The sequence below is a fragment of the Phalacrocorax aristotelis genome, chromosome 5 (assembly GCF_949628215.1).
Source record: "Phalacrocorax aristotelis chromosome 5, bGulAri2.1, whole genome shotgun sequence".
NCBI classification, from domain to species: Eukaryota; Metazoa; Chordata; class Aves; order Suliformes; family Phalacrocoracidae; genus Phalacrocorax; species Phalacrocorax aristotelis.
This window is the reverse complement of record NC_134280.1, coordinates 50,752,171-50,773,764: the sequence shown is the minus strand read 5'-3', so window position 1 is coordinate 50,773,764 and position 21,594 is coordinate 50,752,171. Positions and strand designations below refer to the sequence as shown.

The following is a 21,594-nucleotide window of genomic DNA, read 5'->3' as shown; positions in this document are numbered from 1 at the left end:
TTGGCCTCAGTATGCCAGTGCCGCACAAAAAATCTTTCTGTTGGCTTGTTCGGTTGTCTTGGTATCTGTCCTAGGGGAGAAACAAGGCAACTGGAAGAAAGGGAGGACACAGAGGAAGTTCCTTCAGTGATTCTGTTGGAAAAGTATCAGAGCCTCCCTCATGGTGAACGTGTTCCCAGTGGGGAAACCCACTGCAAATCCCTTTCACTTGACACCTAAGCTTTTCTTGAAACTTGGTGGTGTGATGGGATGTACTGAAGGGGCCAAGCCCCTCGAGTTCCTCACCTCTGCTTCTGCTGAGTGAGTTTCTGGAGGTTTCACAGTCAGGTCCCCAAAACCACCTCTCCCCCTGCAGAAGAAGCTCTGTGCTGGAGAAGAGGGATCGTGAAGAATGTTAGGTTGTTCTTTGTGGGGCATAGCTGAGTCTCTGGGAGCACCTGTAACCCTGATGCCTACACCTGCTTTAGGTCTTAGACCTGTTAAAGCTTGCACCAAGCATCTCAGCCCTCACTACCAGAGGCAAAGCCTCCATGTTGCCTGGCATGAGCAGGCAGGGGAGAAGATAAGATGTGCCTTCTGCCCTTGCCTATGCCCTCATCCTGCAAGATAAAGGTAGGGTGCTGGTGCCCAGCGGGGCTGGGCACTTGCTCTCCTGGCTTCCTGCACAAGGCTGGCAGATGTTTCTTGTTTGTTGGAGCTGTGTGGTTCTGGCTACTGGGCTGGGAGCAGCTGCTGCTGCCAGGCGGAAGCACTCGGCGAGGCTTTCCTAGACAGCTTTGAACAGGAGCCAGGAGCCCTCTCACTACAGGAGAAAATCCACGAGGTCAGGAAATACAGAAGCAGCAGCTCCAGCTCCACACTGGGGCTGTTGGCTTGGCACACGGATCCCAGCCCTCCTCTTCCCAGACAGTGCTCCTAACAGCTTTCCTCCTCACTGTCTCGCTCAGCTATTTGATAGCCCTGTGTGGCTTTTGGGGGGGTGCAACCGTTGAGTACTGCAGAGGTGATAAACTTGGATAGGCAGGGAAAACACTAGACAGCGACCTGGGTCAGGCTTTCAGATCTTGAAGAGCTTGCAGATGATGGAAGAAGCATTGTTCCTGCTCAGCGTGGGATTGGGAGGCTGTGCTTTTGTGTTTCCCACCGTTATTTTGTGGTCAGCTCTGTCATGGCTCTGCGTTGGCTGCTGAGAAATACAAACTCTTGTTGATCCTCCTGTGGAAATCTTCATGTCAGGAGAAGCTTTCACAACAACAAACAGGCTGTAAACCTTCATCCAGTGTGTCCCCAAACTGAGCATGCAAAACTTGGGGTGTGTGTTACAATTGCTCAGGCAGGAGCCCCACTCTCTCTTGCCTACCTCTGTTTTTTAGGAGCCAGAAACATTGTCTTTGGGATGGCTGTTCCTTGAACCAGCCCATGTGGTGGTGGTGATGTTCATGTGGCATTGAGGAACAGTCACCCCTGTGTCAAAACCTGTGCATGCATTGATGAGCAGTCTTGCTCTTCAAGTGTTCAGGAGCAAAGAGTGTGATGGGGAGCAATGAGATAGTGTTGGTAAGGTCAGCTTAGGCGTTAGGTCAGCTGCCCAACTCTGTAACAAAGCTTGGCCATATGTAAATCCCTGCTTTCCCTGTGGCCTTTGGCCAGGCTCCATCTCCTGTGGCATTTACACGAGCTGTGATGAGTGGCTGGGTCCGCACACTCCCTGTGAAGAGCTTGCATTGTGGATCCTTTGGGAAAGGAAGCAAGCTTGTCTGAACATTGATTTTAGCACATATTAATGCAGGTGGCTGTCATGCCTAGAGCTGTCTATCATTCCCCATGCTCTTGCTCTACATTAGGACATGTTTTGCAGTAATTGTATGAAACAGTCGGGTGGGCTGGACTCACCATCCTCTGCAAGCTGCAGGATCTGTCTTGCCATTGCTGGGGCAAGGATGGCGTGCAAAGCGTTGATGGGTTAGCTGAGGCACCAGCACCTTCTAGGTACAGCGTAAATGAGCAAATACCAACATTGCAGAGTTCTTGTATGTAAATTGTCCATGTGCTGTCCATGAGTGGTGGGGAGCAAATATCTTTTTTTGTCCCCCTCATTCCCCCCGCCTTTTGGGTGGGTGTAGAGCTGGGAGACATGGGTCTGTGTTTCTCTGGAGGAGTCAGAGCTCAAAGCTCTGGGCTGGAGTGGTAACGTGCAGGGCTTGCTGGTGTATGTATGGTTGCCCCTCCGCTGTGCAGTGGAGCTCAGTGGCTCAGCTGGGGTCCAGAGCATGGGAAGAGCCTTAAGCTGTCATGGGTGGCTGCCTCGGTACCCACCTCCTGCTGCAGTGTGGACAGGGAGGTTGGTGTGGCTGTGTGGGCTGGGGGCCTTCTGAAGGGATAGGCCAAGCAGTGCCTTCCACTGGGGTGGTCCTGAGGAAGGACCGCCTCCTTGAGGACTCAAGTCTTATCCTCCCCATATTGAGCCTGGGCTTTTCTCACTGCTGTAGCAAGTCCCATAGACCTGAGTGGTTGTACAGTTCCCCTTGAACATCATCGTGGCAGCTGCTCTGTCATCAGCACCAGATGCAGAGCAAGGTCCATCATAGCCACTGCAGGCCTTTATTTGCAGCTGCTGTGTGTTTTGCTAGAGGTTGCAGATCTCCCTGCTCTGTATGAAAGATTGGAGCTCGTTGCAGAGTTTCTTCAGACCTTCAAGACCCTTCTGAGTTTAGCTGTGAAGCTGTTCTGCAGGAGTGATCCCCTTCTGGCCAGCAGTGTTGGTAGAGATGGTCAGTCAGTGTTTACTCCTCAGTCCCCTTTTCAGCCCATCACCATCCCTCATGGTAACTGTCTCTTCCCATCCGAGAGAGATGACAAGCCTGGGGTGGGGATCTCTCATGTCCCTGAGAAGCAGTGTATATGAGAAGTTCATATATGTGAGGGCGTTCATTAATGGAGCAGAGCAATGTACACACGATCAATTAGTGTGATTGCTTAGATTGTGTCTGTAGCCTTGCTTTCAACCTGCACCTCTTCCTTGGCTGTTTCTTCTTGGATGTTTCTGGGAAGCAGTGGCACTTCTGCATGTGGACCTAGGCTATCACATTATTTGCACCTAATTTCCCCCATTATCACTACTATTCCACTGTTTAACAACCTCTAGCTTCTCCAGCAGTGAAGAACAGCACAGTAACCAGAGGTCCTGCTTGGCATCATGTTTGTGCTCTGGTTGCTCTTTTGCACCCCCTCCCTTGCCCTTCTTCAGGATCCTGGATGCTGAGAAGGGCATGAGTTTTGTTTGCCTTCCTGCTACTGAGACAGCAGCTCAGAAAATGGTTTTGGCAAGAGGCGGTTGTGTCTGACTGCTCCCAGCTCAAGTGGGTGATTGAATTGTCTGAGTGGTTTAAGGTTGCAATCAGGTTGGGATTGAAGGCAGGAAGTTCTGGCCTCCTTTCCATTAGATCTTTGCTGCATTAACTTTGCATCAGATGCAGACTGGGTCTAGAGTGGCCTTTGTTGGCACAGTTTGTACCAGCTTGCAGGATTTTGGGAAGGGGCCTGGTGAGCCCGGGGAGGAGGGTGGAGTGATCTGACTGTCCAGGGAGGGGCATGGGGGTGTAATCCCCGTGCAGTGGTGTTGCAGGCTGTGTCCAATGGTGACCGGCCAGCGGAACTGTGAGCTCATCTTCCCGCTACCACTGCGTTTCGGGTGGCTTCCCCAGAGCTCACACATGATGGCTGCGGATGAGTGTCTGACCCTGAGGTGACTTTCAGTGGGCAGGGGTTGCAGTCCAATGAGGGTGGATTTCTATTTAAACCTTCAGGGTTTTGTAATCTTCCTGAGTTGAAGTTCCTCTTTCTCAGTGGAGTTGGAGCAGAAATTCAAGGGAGGAGGTGGTGGGGGGTGTGTGTGTTGTGAATTTCCTCCTACTGAAAGGCCATGGCAAGTACAGGATGCTGCAGAAGGGTGGTTTGCTTGTCCCGACCCTAATCATTCCTGGTTAGCAACATCTCTTGCTCCCCTGTGGGGCATGCCAGCTTCATCTTGTGGAAGCAGCGGTGCCCCTTCTTCAGCCCTCCTCCCTCTTTCGATGGCCAGCGCATCCTCCATTGTTAGTTGGAGGATGGGCAGAGGTTGTGGATGTGCCACCCTCTCAAAGCTGCACTGCTGTTTGAGGTTTAACACGGCCTTGAGAGTGAAGACATGGAGGTAACAGTGTATTTGGGGGGACAGGGACTTCTTCCCTGCTCCTGTGGGCACTGACATCCAAACCACATTGGCCAAGGCTTTCAAATCTATCTAAAGATTTTAGCTGCCCATCTTGAGATAAGGCAAATTGGAGACAGTGCTGAGCACTTCAGGAAAACCAGACCTCTTAAATGGGTTACTTTAGAGTTTACTTTTGATTTACACAGCCTGTACTCTGTTTTCTTATCAGTAACACTCCTTTACCTCTTGAGGTTTGCTCAGGGAATGTGTGAAGTTTGCATCCAGACCGTCAGGCTAAAGGATTGCAGCATACCACAGGGTAAACATAGTTTTGTATTCAATTTGATGACTTACTAGTGGGGAGTATTAGGTTAAATAGCTCTGGATGCTGCAGTTCCATGCTGTACTTTTGGACCAAATTTCATAGTTTTAGGTGAGGCTATCTCATGTTTGAGATCCCAGAGCATTGGACTATAAAAGCAAAAGAAAACCAGTGGATCCTAGAGGCACGGTATGGGGTGACACTGAAATAAGTGTAATTTTCTCTGGCCAGATTCCCAGGGTAGTAAGTGTGATGGGTGGGAAGACGGTAAGAAAGTCCTTGACCCTTGGGGTTCACAGGCCATCCCCATTTCCAGGCCAGGCTCACCAGGGTGGTACATCTGCAAGCTTGAGATGAGAGACCAGGGTGGTCCTGGAGCAGAGTACCCTGCGGTGGCAGTTTGACAATGCTACATTAGAAGCATGTTGCATCCCTGATGGTGACTTGCTGGTTTTCACCCCAAGGAGTGAGGGGTGGCTCTTTGCCATCCAGAATAGCAGTGAAGTGGGTTTACCTTGTCCCATCCTCAATCCCTACTGAAGTCAAGCAACTTAAAAAACAAAACAAAACAAAACAAACATTAAAACCTTAAGGGGCGTGTCCCTTCACCTCTGCCTTGCAGAATTAGGTGTCTCTGTGTTACAGCATGCTGGGTCCCAGCCTTGGTGCCTCTACCTCACAGCATTTAGGTGCTCCTGGGACGTGCAGGCAACACCAGGAACACTCAATACCCAAGGAATGAGGCTATGCTTTGTAAATTTCTGCAGATTTCCCAGCAGAAAAGGGGGGCTGACTGCTCAGCCCTGCTGCAGAGCAGGTGGGAGAGGGGAGGGACCCCTCTCCTAATGTGGTGGCCATGTTTCTCCTTGCAGGTGGTGGTGCTCCTGGAAGTCCTGAGCTGGGGTCGGCTGGAAGATGACTGAATATAAGCTGGTGGTGGTGGGAGCTGGTGGTGTTGGGAAGAGTGCATTGACGATACAGCTCATTCAGAACCACTTCGTTGATGAGTATGACCCCACGATAGAGGTAAGCACCTCTGGGCATGGGGTCTGTCTGCTATCTTCTTCCTCTTCTTCACCTTGCCTCCAACCCAGAGCATGCTTGGCTTGGTCCCAAGTCTGAACTTTAGTAGGGATGTTCCTCTGCTTTGCAGTGCTATTCTGAGTCGCTACGCATGTGTTTGGAGGTTGCAGTAACTGACTTGTGCCTCCTGCAGAAGGACAGCAGTGTCTGCTGAAGAGAGTGAGGGAGGCAGCAGAAGTGGGCAGGGGTTAAGAGGCAGCACAAAAGTCCTCCTTTCTGATGAGATAACAGTGTAGGGAGGGGTTAAAGGCTTGGGATTGAAGAGCCATTTTGTGCCTGTGCTTCCATTTGTCCTCCTGTGAAATCAGAGTGAATATATTGACTTCTCATGCAGGAAGTGTTGAGATTTACTGATGAAATGGGTTTTATCAGAGCTTGATCGTATTATGTATGTCCTGCAGTCTGAGCAAGAATTGCCGAGCAGCTGAAATATTGTGGCTCCCAGAGTGCTGCCTCTGCTCCATCGTGAGGCGTTAAAGGTTGACGTATGGGTCTCATAGCCAGTGTGGATGGTAGCACTGGCCACTGGGCTGTCTAACTGAGCACCCTGCCTGGAGAAGTAGGCAGGGAGCCTGGGCTCCTCCACGCTGTGCAGAGAGGGGGGTCCAGTCTTCAATATCCATTACACTTTTTTTTTGCTTTTTAAAAACATATTCCATTCTTTGACTGCTTTCACCATTGCTAGCCAGATGCTAATTATCCTCTGCATGATTTACACCTTTGTTTGGGGGAGATGTGGGCTGCTCTGCATGAGGAGTAGGTCTACCCTGGGAAGGCAAATTACAGCTCTGTCATGTGTCTTGGACAATAACCTTCCTGTCTGCAGTCCTAAAGGATTCTCTGCCAGATGTGTATAAATGCAGCTGTTGTTCCTGCAGTTATTATTATCATAATGGCTAAAGGGCCCCAGCTGGGATCAGAAATCTATTCTGGTAGGTGCTGTATGTGTAGTCCCCACCCAAAATGCTTACAATTTAAATAAGTAAGACAAGACTTGGTAGAAAGGCAGAAATAGTCTTACAGTCCTAGAGACAGGGAGGAGAGAAAGCACTTAAAAGCTCTTATGTCATTTGGCCAAGGTCACCCAGAAAGTCTGCAGCAGAGACTGGAATTTAATTTAAGGGCTCCCGAGTCTCGGTGCTGCACCTTGTTTATGGATGCAGTTGTCTTCTTGCCCAGCTCCTTTCCTCTCACGTGCTCATCACCAGTAGCATCGTATGCTTTTCTTAGAAACCCATTCCAGGTTGTTTTCGGCAAAAGAGCTGCTGATGGAGAGCAACCTCTCTGGGGAGACATCTGTGTGGATGGGTCCTGTCTTGGACCTTGGGGGGGCAGAGGCAGCTCTGACCCAGTGGTGTGTTGGGTTTTGGCATCCTTTTTTTTTTTTTGTCTCCAGCTGGCTGCACCCTGTATGTACCCTGCAGGGAATTTTCTTCATGTAAACAGGCAGTGGGGAATGTAAACCTTGCATGGCATTTCCCAGCACACCCTCCTCACCCTGCCTGCCTGCCTGCTCCTGCCGTGCCTGTGCCCTGGCAGACACCTGCTCTCCTCCCCTGTTTCCCCCAGCCCCACTCTGCCCTTCTCCTCTTCCTAAAGGAGCCGTGGGCTGCTTTTTACCCTTCTTTGCCCCTGGTGCTTTTCTCAGGGCACCATCTGGAAGGTCCCACCAGCCCTGGTACCTTTACAGCTCCCTTGGCTGTGCCCCGCACCGTGGCCATCTTCTCATTCCATGGTGTCTCCTTTTAATTCTGCTTTGTTTTTTGGGGGATTTAGGACACACACCTGCCGGCCATTCTAATGTGACCAAAAAACCACCCTCCTGTGACTATGCTGCTTTAGATCATGCACAGGAGCTGACTCTCTTCAACTGGCTAACAAACAGCACAGCAATGCTACAATGAGCAGGATAAAAGGGGAAAAAAAGAGTATATGTGCATAGAGCAAAGGCTTTAGCTGTTGCTTAAATGAATTGAGTGCAGGCTGTGAGTGAGCTGGCTAGCCTTACAAGCAGCTTGTTGATGACCTGAGCTGAGGTGTGGGATTGCTTCTCCATAGGCATGCTGTCTGCTGGTGACACCTTCTGTAACTGGGGACTCAGCAATTAATTGCGAACACGTGTGCTGAGAGGCTTGTCCTCTGGCCACAAGCCAGGGTACAGGGGTGGGAGGACATGCTGCTGGGCAGAGCAGGCACTGGGGTCCCCTTTGCCGGACCCTGCCAGGCACTGGGACCCCAGAGGTGGAACCAGTGCTCTTCTACCTTGCACCAAGGAGGCTCAAGATATATTATTGGCTAGAAATGAAAGCACATCCCTACAGGGCACCCTGCCAGCTGCCCTCAGAGCGGTTGGCTGGATGCCAGCCCATCACTCCATGCTTATTCCCAGTGGGTCAGCAGTCCCCTTTTTGGGAAGGCATGGCCAAGAAGGTCATGGCAGAGCAGACCTAATCTCCTCCGGTTTTGTGGCCCTCTCAGCAAGGTGAGGAACAACTTCAGTTAGCCCCAGTAGATGATGATGTTGTAGTAATGAACCAAAGGGTGGAGGCTGCGTTGGCCCCATTCCCTTTCTGTGCCGCTGCTGGTCCTGTTGATGACCTTTGCTGTGTTGGCTGTTTGTCTGCAGACCTGCAGAGCTCATCTGATAACATTGTTGTGGTCATTGGAAGAGCAGCAGATGTTTGAATTAATTTTAAACTGCAGCTGTAGCTTCTGTGAGTGGCTGCAAAGCACTGTCACGGTCATATTGCTGACTTGCGCCTTTTTCATACCTTTGGTTTTGGCTTACTCCTCTTGCTGAGAGTTGAGAATGCTGCGCTGTACTCAGGGGACAGCTATTGGAGGAGGGATGAGTATGTTCCTCTATGCAGGGGCTGCCCCAGCAGCATCCCTGCTGATGAGACCACCAGGGTGGGGAGGAGCAGTTCTTTGAGGAGGCTGCCTTGAAAATGAAACCTTTTGAGGGATGCCCTGAGTCATTTCCAGGCCTTCTCAAATCTGCGATAAGTTGCGATTGCCACTGCTGCAGGGAAAAAACCCAACTTCAGAGGACCTGACTGGATAGTGCTTACCTCTCATAGAGCCCTCTCGGCACTGACTGGTTGTGGGAAACGTCTTCCTCACAGCGTGACATATATTTTTTTCTTTTCCTCATGTTTGAAGGAGAGGTTTACCATCAAGCTCAGTTTGCAGCCTTACTGGTGGTATATCACCTCTGGTGCCTGGTCTGAGATGCATTGGAGGTGCTGGATTTCCAGGTGATCTTAAACACCTTCCAGCCCTGAAGATTGCAGGTAGTGGCTGGAAGCCTGGCTGGTGAGAGCTGCCTTTCCTGGGTGTCCCCGTCCAGCACCCAGGCAGGGCAGCAGCAGAAAGGATTAGTTGGGACTAAATAGAGTTTAGGAAAATAGTTGTCAAGGGCTGTGTGGTGTGGTAGAGACAAAGCTGCCCCTGGTCTGCCAGAGGCAGGGCTGGGAATGGGGAGAGCAAGCCAGGGGCTGTTTCTTCTGTGGCCCTGACAGAGAAGGGAAAACCTGCTCAGCTGCTTCCTCTTTATTTTTTTTCCTCCTTTTTCATGTTTTTACTTTCCCTCCCATTTTTGAAACAGATTGAGTTGACTACTTAATGGGAGCTAAACCCAGGCAGAGCATGACCTGTCATCTTCCCAGGGATGCACTCGTTCCATCCCTTTGCTTGGCCAGATGCAAGCCCTCCCTTAACACATCCTCCTCCCTTTCTCTCTCCTGGCCTGCAGGATTCCTACAGAAAACAGGTTGTCATTGATGGTGAGACCTGCTTGTTAGACATCTTGGATACCGCAGGGCAAGAGGAGTACAGTGCCATGAGAGACCAGTACATGAGAACGGGGGAAGGATTCCTCTGCGTCTTCGCCATCAACAACACCAAGTCCTTTGAAGATATTCACCAGTACAGGTTGGTGTCCTGGGAAGGGCCCCTTCCCTTTTGTTCTGTGCAAAGGGGATGCCTTGCTGCTGCACCCTCCTGCCCTCCCTTTTCGATCAGGCCCTGTGGTGGAAGCACTGGCTGCCAGCAAAGACAATTAGCTCAAGTGGCCATTCCTCAGGGAAGAGATGGAGCAGACGGCTAATGTCAGTGACTCCAATAAAACCCATCCGAAGGGATTGCTTGTGGCCTTTGGGGACTCAGTAATGTAATGTTTAAGTGTTTATGGTGACTAAAGAGAGAGCTGATCCTCTATGGCCCCCTCCCTTCCCTCCCTAATTAATGGAATTGTTTTGTTACTGTAATCGATCTCAGCAACTTCTGCTGGGCTCCGGGATCTGGGAGAGGAGGCTGGGAAGGGCAGGGAGGGCTGCTTGCCCCACTAGCAGCCATTGTGGCGAGGCTGTGGTCTGCCAGCCATACACACATGGGGAGAGGCAGTCCTGGTATGTTGGAGCTCTGTTTCAATGAGGGCAGAGGCGGGGCAGGAGGAGAGTCAGAGCCCCAGTAAGGTGCCTTGCCCAAGAGGATGTACTGGAGAGCAGTGGCAGGGACCCCATCCTGGCATGGCCCTGCTTTGGCTGCACCCAGGTTACCCACCCTGCTTCTCTCCGCTGCTGCCATCACCCCTGCAAAGCTGGAGAGCCAAGGAGATGATCTGAATGCAGCAGGAGTTTTCCCTGGTTACCCTGATGCTAGCTTAGGGAGGGATCTCTCTGCTTTGTCTTTTTTTTTTTTTTTTTTTTTTTTTGGCTTGGCTGTGATGGGAGGCACTTGCAGAGGATGCAAGAGATGGCTCTGCCTGTTCCCACTCTGTCCACTGCCCACCAAGGGACTGTGTATCCCAGTCCCTCATCAGAAACCCAGGTCCCAGATAATCCTGTAGCTCCGATTACAGGCACAGCCCTTTCTTGCTCTGTAGTCAGAGGCAGTGCTCCGAGCTGTTGAGATGTCTCAGTCTTTGGCTAGCAGATGTGTTCAGCATAATAACTATACAGTTGGACTAATTTGGCTTGTTTTAGCTGAACTGGAGGACAAAGGATGGGATTTTCCTAAAGCACCTGAGGGATTCAGTAGCATTCATCCTTGTGCCGGGGCTGGTGCCTGTGAATCACTCGCAGGATGGCTTGATTCCAAGCCCCGGTTTTAATCATGATGTAAATCATCGGCTTTCATCTCGTTTCGCCTGTGCTCTTTGTGTTTGCACTTTTAAAAGAATATTCCCCAGAGAAACGCTGGCTCTCCCTGGTTAGTAACCATTAGGAGGTATCGCTTTTCAGCTAAGTGTAGCCCATGCACTAAATTTAGTACTTGCGTTTGCTGATCAGGACGTTACACGGAACATTTAAGTGGCTTTATGGCATATTGTACATATAGTCAGACCTAATTTCTATGTTATACTACATTAAAAAACGGTGATCGGTTTTGTGTGTGAGATACATGTCCAGCTGCTTTTGGATGGAAATCTGAATTCGGTTAAAATGAAAAAAACAGCATTTTAAATAATGCTTTTATTAGTTAAATAAAACCATGTTAAATGTTCTGGATGCATAAGCAAGAAAAAAAAAAGCTGTTTTGCATCTGAAGTTAAATGATTTATTAAGCAAAGGAAGTTGTTATCTGTCAGGAGGGAATTGAATGGGCTGTTTGTGGTCATAATGGCCTTTAAGAATTTTCAGAAGTGGTGGATCTCATCCTCGCCCACCTAGTTTTAAATTCGAGGTTGGAATGAAGAAGCGAGCATTACAGCTTTTTTGCTTCCCAGTTGGTTTCTCAACTTTGAGTGACCTGAACTAAACTGAAAGGAAGCAAATATTGCCTGTGCATCTGCAGAAAAGGTTATGGCTGCCAAAAGCTGGTTTATCAACTCAGCAAATTCTGATTGCAGGTGTTCTGGGATTTTTTATCCCATTCAGGGAGATTTCTTGATCTAAAATGTTGGAACTACAGGTAACTGCTCAAGAATTTACTTTTATTTAGCTTAAACTGTCTTAAGCTCATGTCTTAATACAGATTGTAATAATTTCAAGTTGTGTTTTGTAAACAGTTGCATTTAAAGAGCAGAAGTGTGTTTAGTTTTCGTTTCCAGAAGTGCCCTAGCCATTTTGCTGTTTACTCACTTAAGTGCTGTGGTCATTTCTGTTCTCCTGAAAGCCCAACACAAGGCACTTGGCAGGAACAAAGCGTAGCTGTTAACTCTTTACGAACAAACTGGTGTGGAGTGTCCTGGAGCTGCCCCTGACGCCTTTTCTCCTTTTACTTTGGTACTTCTTACTCTTGCAGGGAGCAGATCAAGAGGGTGAAGGACTCAGATGATGTTCCCATGGTGCTGGTGGGAAATAAATGTGACCTACCAGCCAGGACAGTGGAGACTCGGCAAGCACAGGACCTGGCCCGGAGTTATGGGATCCCCTACATAGAAACGTCTGCCAAAACCAGACAGGTGGGAGGAGGGTTTTAAACAAAATCTTCTTTTTCTTCTCTTTTCTCCAGTGCTGTTCTGGAGAAGCAGGAACAGGCAGACACTGCCTTGCAGATAGATGGGTGCAAGGGCTTGGGTTAGTTGCTTCCTCAAGGCTAAATGCTTCATCAGGGCATTCACCCCCCCCCGCCCAGGCTCAAGCCTCCAATCTGTAGAAGTGCAGAATTCATACTCTGTTAGCAGTGAAGGGAAGATGCCTTCTCAGGGATTTCTCCAAGGCTCTGGAATAACCCCCATAGTCACTGCAGGTCAGCTAAGCTCAGGGCACTTGACTAACCTCATCCACACTATATTTGGCAGACCTACAGGCAGAATATACCAGTGCTGGAAGGACTATGTGGGGCTCCCAAAGCACAAAGATGGAAATGGAGCCGCTGGCTGGTCCCTTCAGTGTGCTAGTGGTGGCTTTTCTCTTGGGTGGTAGACCTCATTCAGGCTGGTGAAAGCTGATGAATCTCAAGGACTTAAGCGCTCCTTGGCCTCATGGTTGCTCATTCAATCTTGCTGTCTGTTCAGGGGCCACACTAAGATCCCTATTAGTCTTCCCAGCTTCGTTTATACCTTTAACTCTCCAATCTGCACTGCTAAAGACAGCACTAGGGACACCTAGCTGGGGAGCAGAGCTCTCTCTTCTCTCCACTGTCCCCTCTTTAAGTGGGCAGCTGCTTCAAGCGATGCTTTTCTTCCAGGGCGTTGAAGATGCCTTCTATACCTTGGTGCGAGAGATCCGTCAGCACAAGCTGCGCAAGCTGAATCCCCCAGATGAGAGCGGCCCTGGCTGCATGAACTGTAAATGTGTGATATCGTGACTGGTGAGTTTCAGAAGCAGGAGGTGGGGTGCAGTGGGGGTATATTGGAAGCAGGGCAGGAAGTGACAGCACATACAATTGTCTGCAAACAAATGCAGCAGAAACAGTTTCAGCAACAGGCCTTTTTTTTTAATGAAACACCTTTGTGACAGAAATGGAATTTTTCTGTCAAAACATAGGTAAGTCAAAATTCCCACTTTCTTGAGGAAGTGTGTAGGAGGAAAGGATTGTTTACTTTTTCCCATTATTTTGCGGAACAAAATTCTACAGAACTGAATTTAAAAAAATATGTGTTTTGTTGTGATTTCCCCGGGAAAGCTCCTTCCCATGCTGCCCCTCTGAAAGAGGAGTTAAACTGGTGTTGAATGTGTGTGGCACACTGCATGTTCACCAGACTGGCCCTAGAAGAGTTCAGTTGAAGATCTGGGTGAGCGCATTGTCTCCTAATGCACTCGTGTATATTGCCTCATCCTAAAGCTTCAGAGCAGACCCGTCCCACTGTGAAAGTCCTGTGTTCCTCAGAAGAGTTTTCCGCATTAGATATATCCCCTGGGATATATGGAACTGATGCAATATTGAGAATTAGCCATAAGGGGGCTGTTTTGGTTTTATAAATTGTATGTGCTGGAGCCAGAAACAGTGTTTTTCAGATTGTCTGTTTTCACTTGCCTGTTTTTCTTCTGTTTCGTTCCTTGTTTTTTGTGTGTTTTTTTTTTTAAATGATGAGTTTATTTAAATCATTGCAATCCTGCTGGATAGCGGTGAGGGAGAGCTCCTATTGGTGTCCCGGTGTGAGCTGGGTGGCCTTAAGCCAAATGCCTAGGAACATCTGGCTGTGTAACCAGCTCCTTCCATGGTAGAAGTAGACAGAGGGGCAATTGAGGATGAATGCACATGGGAGATGTACATCTAGGGACACCTGAGACTGGGATATGGGAGAAAAGCCTGCTCAGGCATTGCCCTTAATGTCTTTTGGGGAGTCTCCCAAGCACCCAGACTGGCCCTTCACACAACTGCTGGAGTTCTCAGAAGTAGTGCATTTTGTCCGGAGATGCTGTTAAGAGGATCTCACTGCAGGTGGAGGTGGGCAGCTGGTTTTCGTCCGTTGCTTTTTGAGCCAAAGGCTGTGAGTGCAGCAGAGCTCTTCCCTGGAAAAAAAAATGCTGGCAGCTTTTGCTTCCTATGAGCAAAAAACCACCTCAGCACCCCACCCCTGCACTCCCAGCTGAGGCGCACAAGTTCTCCTGGGGCCTGAGCCGAATGCTGTGCCCAGCACTTATCACTGCTAAGGGAGGTTTTCCAGATGTTCAGGTCCTCCAGATGTTCAGGAGCATTTCCTCCGGATGTGAGGTCTGGGCTCATTTCCTGCTCTGGCTCACAGCTGACGGCATGGGTTTGGTGGACGCTGCTGCTCCCCTACACTGACTGCCAGGAACCCAGTCCCTGTCACAGCCCAGTGCCCAGCACCAGCGTGGGCAGTGCTTTAGTGCTTTCAAAAAAAGGGGGAAGAAGGGGTGGGAAGGAGTCTCTTGGAAACACTCTCCTCTGTTAAGAGCGTGCCCTGTGAGTTGCCCACATTTTTATTATACTCAGGCAGAAACTGGAAACCAGACATCCCAGCTTATTCTAGCTGCAGTGGCCAAGAGCAGAGAGGGAGGAACATCAGGGCACAAAAGGAGAAGCAAGACAAGGACGCACAGGGCTTTGGGGAGAAGAAGGGTGGGTGTGTGGCCAGGGAGTGAGGGAGATTTGGCTCCATTTGCTCTGGACTCACTTTGTGGTTCCCATCATCCCTGGAGAAGGATCTTGCCAGACAGTGCCCCTTCCCATAACACGGTTTGGGCAGAGGCAGAAGGTCTGGTGAGATGCCCAAGGCTCACCCATCACTCCACAGACCATTTGCTTGTTCCCTTCAGCACGCATGGAGATGCTTTGGTGAGCCAGGTCCAGACCTCCAAGACTTGTGTAGCCCTTCTGTTTCCTTCTGTGGGCAATAGCAGAGTGATCCCAAAACGTGAGGGGTGGGTAATGGAAATAGCCACCGCTGGTTCTGACAGCAAATGGTGCTAATGAGTGTCCTTTTCTGGTTTCAGCTGACTGGACCGTGTCTTGGAGAGGTTTCCAGTGTGCAGACCGCAAGGAAAGAGGTGAAGCGAAGGAAGAAGCAAACAGATTCAGGGGAGGAGTATAGGGGGAGGGGGAGAGGAAGAGGAGGAGGAAGAGGAAAAGAGGAGTATGAGCCCCCTCCAAGGACTATCTCGCACTTCACACAAGCCTGCGGCAAACGACTTTTTTCTTTTTTTTCTTTCCCCATCCCCTCCTCCTTTGGCCTCCTCCCACCCTGGCAACTGTACAAAGCCACAGATTGAATCACAGTAAATTATTATTTGATGGTCTCGACAAACCGTCTTGATGGCTGTGTCCTCCTTCCAGAGCTGCTGGAGCTCTGGGAGGATCACTGGTGGAACGGCGGGGAGGGAAGGGCACTGTTTGCTCTCCATGGGCCAAGGCCGTGCTGTAGACTGTGAAGGCGATTGGGGTGGGGTATCTTTCGGGGAAAGAGCTGTCTTTGTCTTGTCTCTAGCAAGTCATCGTCATGTCTCTGTCCCCCCCAGCCCACCTGAAACTCTTTGTTGGCCCCAAGTTTTGGTGGGGTGGAAGAACGCAACCAGTCCCAGCCTGTCCTCGGTGCTCCCCTGGGTGCTTTGCCTTCAGCCTAGTCCTTGTGGGATTTTTTTTTTGTGGCCTCAGATGCATGATGCCTGGAAGGGAAGAAGCACTGGGGCAGAGATCTGAGAGCTGGGTTGACCTCAGCTGGTGCCAGTTTGTTGCTTCCTTGATGTTTTTTTTTTCCAGGCAGCTTATTCTGGCACAGCACCTCCCAAATGTATATGTGCTCCAGAGGTAGAATTAGGCCTTTCTGCTCCCCTCCAGCACCTAGCTAACACTAACACCTGCATAGCACATATGCCTTGGGCTGCTCCAGTCTGTCAGCAGTGTATAATGGTATGCAAATCCTCGTCTGCCCTGTGCACAGCTTAATTACAGGTGAGCATGTAGCAGAAGGGCTCTCGTGCACTCCAGGCAGCTGTCTGGCTGCTCAACAACTAAGACTAAAGGATTCAGACTTCCAGTCCTTGGGTTTAGAGCAGGTGAGAGTGTTTTGGATAAGGGCTAATCTGTTGGGAAGCCCATCTTTGCTCAGCCCTGCTCCTTTGGGATTTCTGCTGGGGGTCTGACCAGCTTCTCCCATGTGCCTTTCACTTGCAGAGCCAAGACAAGGCATAGCACTCAGTGCAGCAGGTGGCTCGGCACTCGCTGCCTTTCCCTCTCCCAAACTATTGCACAGGCTAATTTAGCTGGCATCCAGAATTAAGAGCATCAAAGGGGGAAGGTGATCCAGCCGAGTGTGGCAGGGAGCTATTCTGCATGGGCTAGCCCAGGCCTGAAGAGGTGCTGGGTTCGGCAGCTGAAGCCAGCAGGGGTTGGGAGCAGCGAGGGCAGTGCAAGTCACATGCCTCACACAGCAAAACTGGTATAGAAACCCTGGTCACCCCCAGCACAAAGCCACAGCCCACCCAGGGGTTCCCAGCGTCCATGTAGGCAGCCTCCTGTCCTGTTCCTCATACTCTCTCAGACAGCAGCAGAATTAAAGCAGCAGAATTAAACTCCAGTGATGCTTGGAGTTGCTGCCTATGCTTTTGGCCTGGGCAAGAGAGGACTTGTGCTAATGGTTTGCTTTTTGTACCTGCCTGCTCTGAACTGCTGTGGGGCACAGCCCCCACCCTGGCTACAGCTGACTGGCACCCAGTTCCTATAGGAGAAGGGCTGATCCCAGCTCAAGAGGGAGATATTACCCAAGGGAAGACCTGCCCTGCCTTTAGCTGGATGTGCTGTTTGCAGCAGCGCCTCTCCTCATGCTGGAGGAGCGTTGAAGATGCTGAGTCTGGTGTTACATGGTGGGGCTGGACCAGAGGCTCCAGAAAACCTCCTGACCTAAGTTGTTTCAAGTGTGAAGCCTGAAAGTATGGGTTTTGTTCCTAAGTTGGCAGCTTGTGTGCAATTGCAGGCAGGGCAGAGGGCAGGGCTATTTTGTCCTTCTGGAAGATGACTAAAAGCCTTAACAGTCAGTGAATGGGTTGATGTGGGGGCCCTTGCTTGGTAGAGTTACTGCACTAGGAACCTGGTGCTATTTTCCTGTAATAGAGCTTATCCCATCCTACACCAGGCCCTTGGTGAAGGATGGGATAGCTCTGTCTGGAGGCTTTCAGAGGAGGGGTAACACTGTGTTTGGGGCTCTCTCAAGGACTGAACTCTGGATGGCTCTAACCACTGAGAATATCTTCTTATTTCTGGTTGAGAGTCAGAAACCACAGTCAAAGACTGGGAGCCATGATCGAGCAAGCTGAGGAGCTCCAGGGAGTACCAGGGGCGAGGTGTCTTCACAGGGCAGGCACCAGCTGCAGTTGCAAAAAGCTGGCATGTCTTGTTGAGGGAGTGCTAGAGCAGCACTGGCTAGAATAGAGAGTCCTTCAGCAGTTTGGTCAGGAGCAGGAAGCCAAAGTACAAGCGACTCCCTTTAAGAGAGGTTTCTGCACCCCTCAGGGTGAGGTTTTCCAGCTTGCTCAGGAAAGCTCTGGGTCTGGTCAAGTCACATACCTTGTTTGAATGTTTTCTAGTTGCAGAATACTGTTGCTTCCTTGGGCCACTCTTCATGGCTGTTGCACTGGGGGGTGCTGAAGTCAAGCTGTTTCATGGTGGGTGGTTCAGCAGTCAGTGTCTATGTTTAGCAGTACACCATCAGGCACCAGACAGGCTTTTCTTCCCAGTGGAAGAGTCTAGTTAAAACTTCACTGCTTTGATCTGTTGTACACTTGAAGTGATTCCAGGTATTTAGTGTCTCTTTTCTGGGGTAGCTTGTTATAGTCCTATTTTATGTATGGCTAAAGCAGACATAGATGTGCTAGGAGTCACTAGGGTTCTGCAGATGGACCTAAAGGTCCTTCAGGAGCCAGGATACACTTTCATCTTGGTGCAGGTGGTAGAACAGTGCTATGACAGGACACCACTTCAGAAATCAAGTAGGCAGGTAGGAGCTGGAACTGGAGACTGCAAACATCTTAGGAGGGCCTGGCTGTTAGGTGGTGGTCTGAGTCTGGCAGATTTCAAACCAATCTCATTCCTTTTGTGGATTGCACCCAGCAGAAGGGAGGAAGCCAGGACCCTTTGTCAAATGGTGCTGGTCAGTAACGTGGCCACCTCAGGAGCTGGAAGCACCATTGGTTAGCTTTTTGCTGTAATTAGAAGATCACAAGGAACCCCAACTCAGTTCAATGTTCAAGTCCATGCTGAAAGTTGGAGGTAGGTAAGGAGCAAAAGGAGGTGCTAAAAGCTTGACACCACAGCTCTTCCTCTGAAATCATGTACTGATCCTGTATTAATGTAGTACTGCATCTTTGTTCCAGGAGGTTGGCTTCAGGAGAATCACGATAGATCTTCAGTGCACAGTAAGTTACATCAGCTCTGATCTGATCTGTGGGGTAGGCAAAAACCAGATCATATCACTTCTCTCAGGTGGAGTTGTTACTTTGGACTTGGTGTTTTCACTTGTTGACTTGGTGCTGGTAATTTGGGTACAGGGATAGCAACTTGCTGGTCATGACAGCAGGAGGTCAGTATATGAGTTTATGATGTGTCCTCTGCTTGCTAGCTGAACTTCTTGAGTCTGAAAGTAATATCAAGGTTACAGTTTCATTAGAGTAAATGTAGGTCTGGAGAAGGAATTTCTGGGTTTGGAGTTGATTTTCCCCATAGGTATGTAAGGCACATTTGTTCTAGAAGTACCTGGACTGGAAGATGTGGTTTTCAGATACTGCGATCGTTTCCCTTATGACAAGGATTTTGTTGCTCATCTCAGTTCAGCGTCTGTGGCATGAGCTTAGGTGAGCAGAACGTGCAGTTATTCTGAAGAGCTGCTCTAGTTGCATAGCCGGAAGCTGCGTAAGTCCACAGAGGTAAGCTTTTTGATATATTTGGGCCCATGAGCTCATGTTTGGCTGCTGTGATCTCTTCAGCTGGTCATGGTAAGGCTGGACTAAACTTGGTGCTGTGCCATGGATCTTGGGCAAGTGTGAACACCACTTCTGAGATGGCTTCAGGCATCTGTTGAGGCTGCATCTCCTGTAGTGGAGGAGTGGCCTCTGAACCTGTACTTAAATGATGGAATAGCTGAGGAGGTCTGGTCTGGTCAGGTCCAGATGTCTTGCCACTGATGTATAAGCTCTTGTCTCCCACATTATTCAAGCACCCCACACCTTATTACAGAAGGGCTGGGGCTCCAGAGACATCACAGCTGAGTCAACTTGACAAAATCACTTACAAGTGCTTAAAGATGCTGATTAAATGCTGGAACAGATCTCATGTCTTTTGGTCTGTGAGGGCTTCCACAGAAGCATTTTCCTAAGCCAGCAGAGATGGTGGCTCCAAGACAGATGAGTGCATGGTGCTTCCTGAAGGCTTTGGCAAGCATCTGGGTTGAGTTTGCAGGAGCTGGCAACAGTCACTTATTGCTGGAGGGAGTGCTGAGAGGCGAGGTGGGGGTAGCTGAATGAAAGGCTGTGTTTTACAGAGCAGCCCTGGCTAAATGCTGGCCTCATCCTTCTCACTTGCAGTGTAGTTGGGTAAGGCAGATCAGACCAGGTTTCCCTTCTGGACTACAGTACAGTCCACTACTGCAGACCTTTCCAGCCTGAGCAGTACTTCTGTATCACCTGTCCTTGGCTCCACCAGGAGCCATGAAAGTAAGCAAAGCCACCCAAGAACCAGCTTCTCCAAGGAACTGCCTGCCTGAGTGAGCCCCAGGGTGTGGGGCTCTGGTATGGGGCTGGGCTGAGTGGCCTTCAGGGCACCAGAGTGGCCCAGGCTCTTAATGGGGTGATTGGAAACAGGGGCTTGTGGTATTGTACCCCATCTATCTGCACATACCTCCAGGGACCTCATACCAGTTTTGGAGCAAGGATGGAAGTTTCTTACAGTTAACCTTCCTCTGTGTCTTAGGAAGAGCCTGTTTTACTGCAGGGAAGAATAGGGCTAAATAAGCCAGGCTTTAGTGACTCCAATCCCTCAGACTCATGCCTTTGTGTGTGCCTTCAAATCCATCTCCATCCCCCACTGGGATTCCTTTTTAACTGCTGCCAGTGAGTAGGGACGCTCGGGTGGGACCAGCTACTGTGTCTCCTAGTGAGGTGTTGGCCAAGTTGTTTCAGCTCTGGTTTGTTTATCTTCTATGCTGTTGTTATGCCAATGTCCTGTTAGGTGAGCATGATTGCCTCACTACCAGAAGGATGCTGGTGTATGCCCTGCGGGCTTCCTCGGCCACTGTGGTTGTAGGATTTGGGAGATGGTTTGGGAAGGGGTCAGACATGCTTCTTTCAGCTGCTGGGCTGTTATTTTTTCCATGTGCTCTTCTATACTTGATGATGTGCTGTAGGAAGGGGTAGCATTGCTGAGAGGATGGTGTGACAGCAAACATTCTAGCTACCAGCAACTGCTGGGAACTGGGACAGGCAGATGGGGCTGGCCCCATGCACAGCTTTGTTCCCCCTAGGGCAGGTGAGCCTTGCTCTGTGGATCAAGTATGGGTCTGTGGTTTAGCAGAGCCAAGGTACCAGCCCCAGCCAAGGCTGCTGAGGCTGGGGGCTGCATGCCCTGTGCTATGCGTGCCCTTGCTCTGCTCCAGCCAGTGCTGCTACAACCCCTTTACAGCACACTAGGAGCATGTATGTGAGCATCACAGCAGCATGTGAGCATGAGGCGAGCAGCACAGCAGGGCAAAGAGGAGGAAGACTCCCAGGCCCAGCTGAACTCTGGCACTGCCTCTGCCAAACAGGCTGGGCCACAAAGCTCCCAGGCACAGCACACCCAGCTCTCCCCCTGCTGCATCCTGGGACCAGAGCCTGAAACAGCCTAAAGCCTTGCTCCCTCCCTCAGCTTGGCTTCGCTCCAGGCTCCACTTAGCATCAATTATTCAGTGCTGACTCGCTGATGTATTGTGGAGACATGCAGCAGGGTTACTGAGCTCTTGGTGGTGGTGGGTAGGGAGGATGAGGAACACAGCCATGGCTGGGCAGAGAGCCAGAGAACGCCAGGGCAAGATGTGGCTGCCTGCCTGTCCCAGCTGGTTTGGCTGTTCATGAGCCAGGAAGGACAGGAGCCATTGGGGGCTGCCAGGGCACCAGAGCTGAGCACAGCTTGTTGGTCAATGTTGAGTGGTTCTGGGCAGGGACCAGCCCTGGGTGCCAGGGAGTTGGTGTTGTCTTAAAGCCGTGACAAGAGCAGTGGCTCCACCAGGGAAAGGGGGGATTTAATGGGAATACTGGCAAATGCCAAGCACAGAGGGAGAGGCAGCAGGAGGGCTAGTCTCTGGCTGATAAGGCCATTAGGATTTAAGCAGCAGCCTTAGTACCTTCTGCAGAGTTCATTTGCTGCTGTTCAGTGCTGTAATGGGTATCAGTAAGCTTGGGCTTGGGACTACACAGCTCTTGGTCCCCTGGGAGCAGCATCCAGGCCCTGTGGGGCATAGGAAGGGGGTAGGAGGTGCTGTTTGACAGCTGCAGGCATGTCTGCACTTCCATCCCCAGCACCTCCTGTGCTGCAGTCTTCCTGCAGCAGGAGAGCATGCTGGTGACCTGCTGCTTGTGGCACCAGCTGTGGAGCCCAGTCATTTAGCCTAGGCTGGACACCA

General features: G+C 50.3%; 1 protein-coding gene across 5 annotated transcripts in view; it reads left to right on the top strand.

The window, feature by feature from the left end:
- HRAS (HRas proto-oncogene, GTPase) overlaps nt 1-15,255 on the top strand; it is a 42,750-nt gene extending 27,495 nt beyond the window's left edge. For 3 of the 5 annotated variants that reach the window (XM_075094438.1, XM_075094440.1, XM_075094439.1), the window contains 5 exons: nt 5,387-5,540; nt 9,352-9,530; nt 11,844-12,003; nt 12,732-12,854; nt 14,945-15,255. In XM_075094438.1, the coding sequence (XP_074950539.1) occupies nt 5,430-5,540; nt 9,352-9,530; nt 11,844-12,003; nt 12,732-12,851 (570 nt within the window). In that variant the 5' untranslated portion in view covers nt 5,387-5,429 and the 3' untranslated portion in view covers nt 12,852-12,854; nt 14,945-15,255. Of the gene's footprint in view, nt 1-4,421; nt 4,512-5,386; nt 5,541-9,351; nt 9,531-11,843; nt 12,004-12,731; nt 12,855-14,944 lie in introns of all 5 variants that reach the window. The other 2 variants (XM_075094442.1, XM_075094441.1) reach the window with 2 other exon arrangements.
- The last annotated feature ends 6,339 nt before the right edge of the window (nt 15,256-21,594 follow it).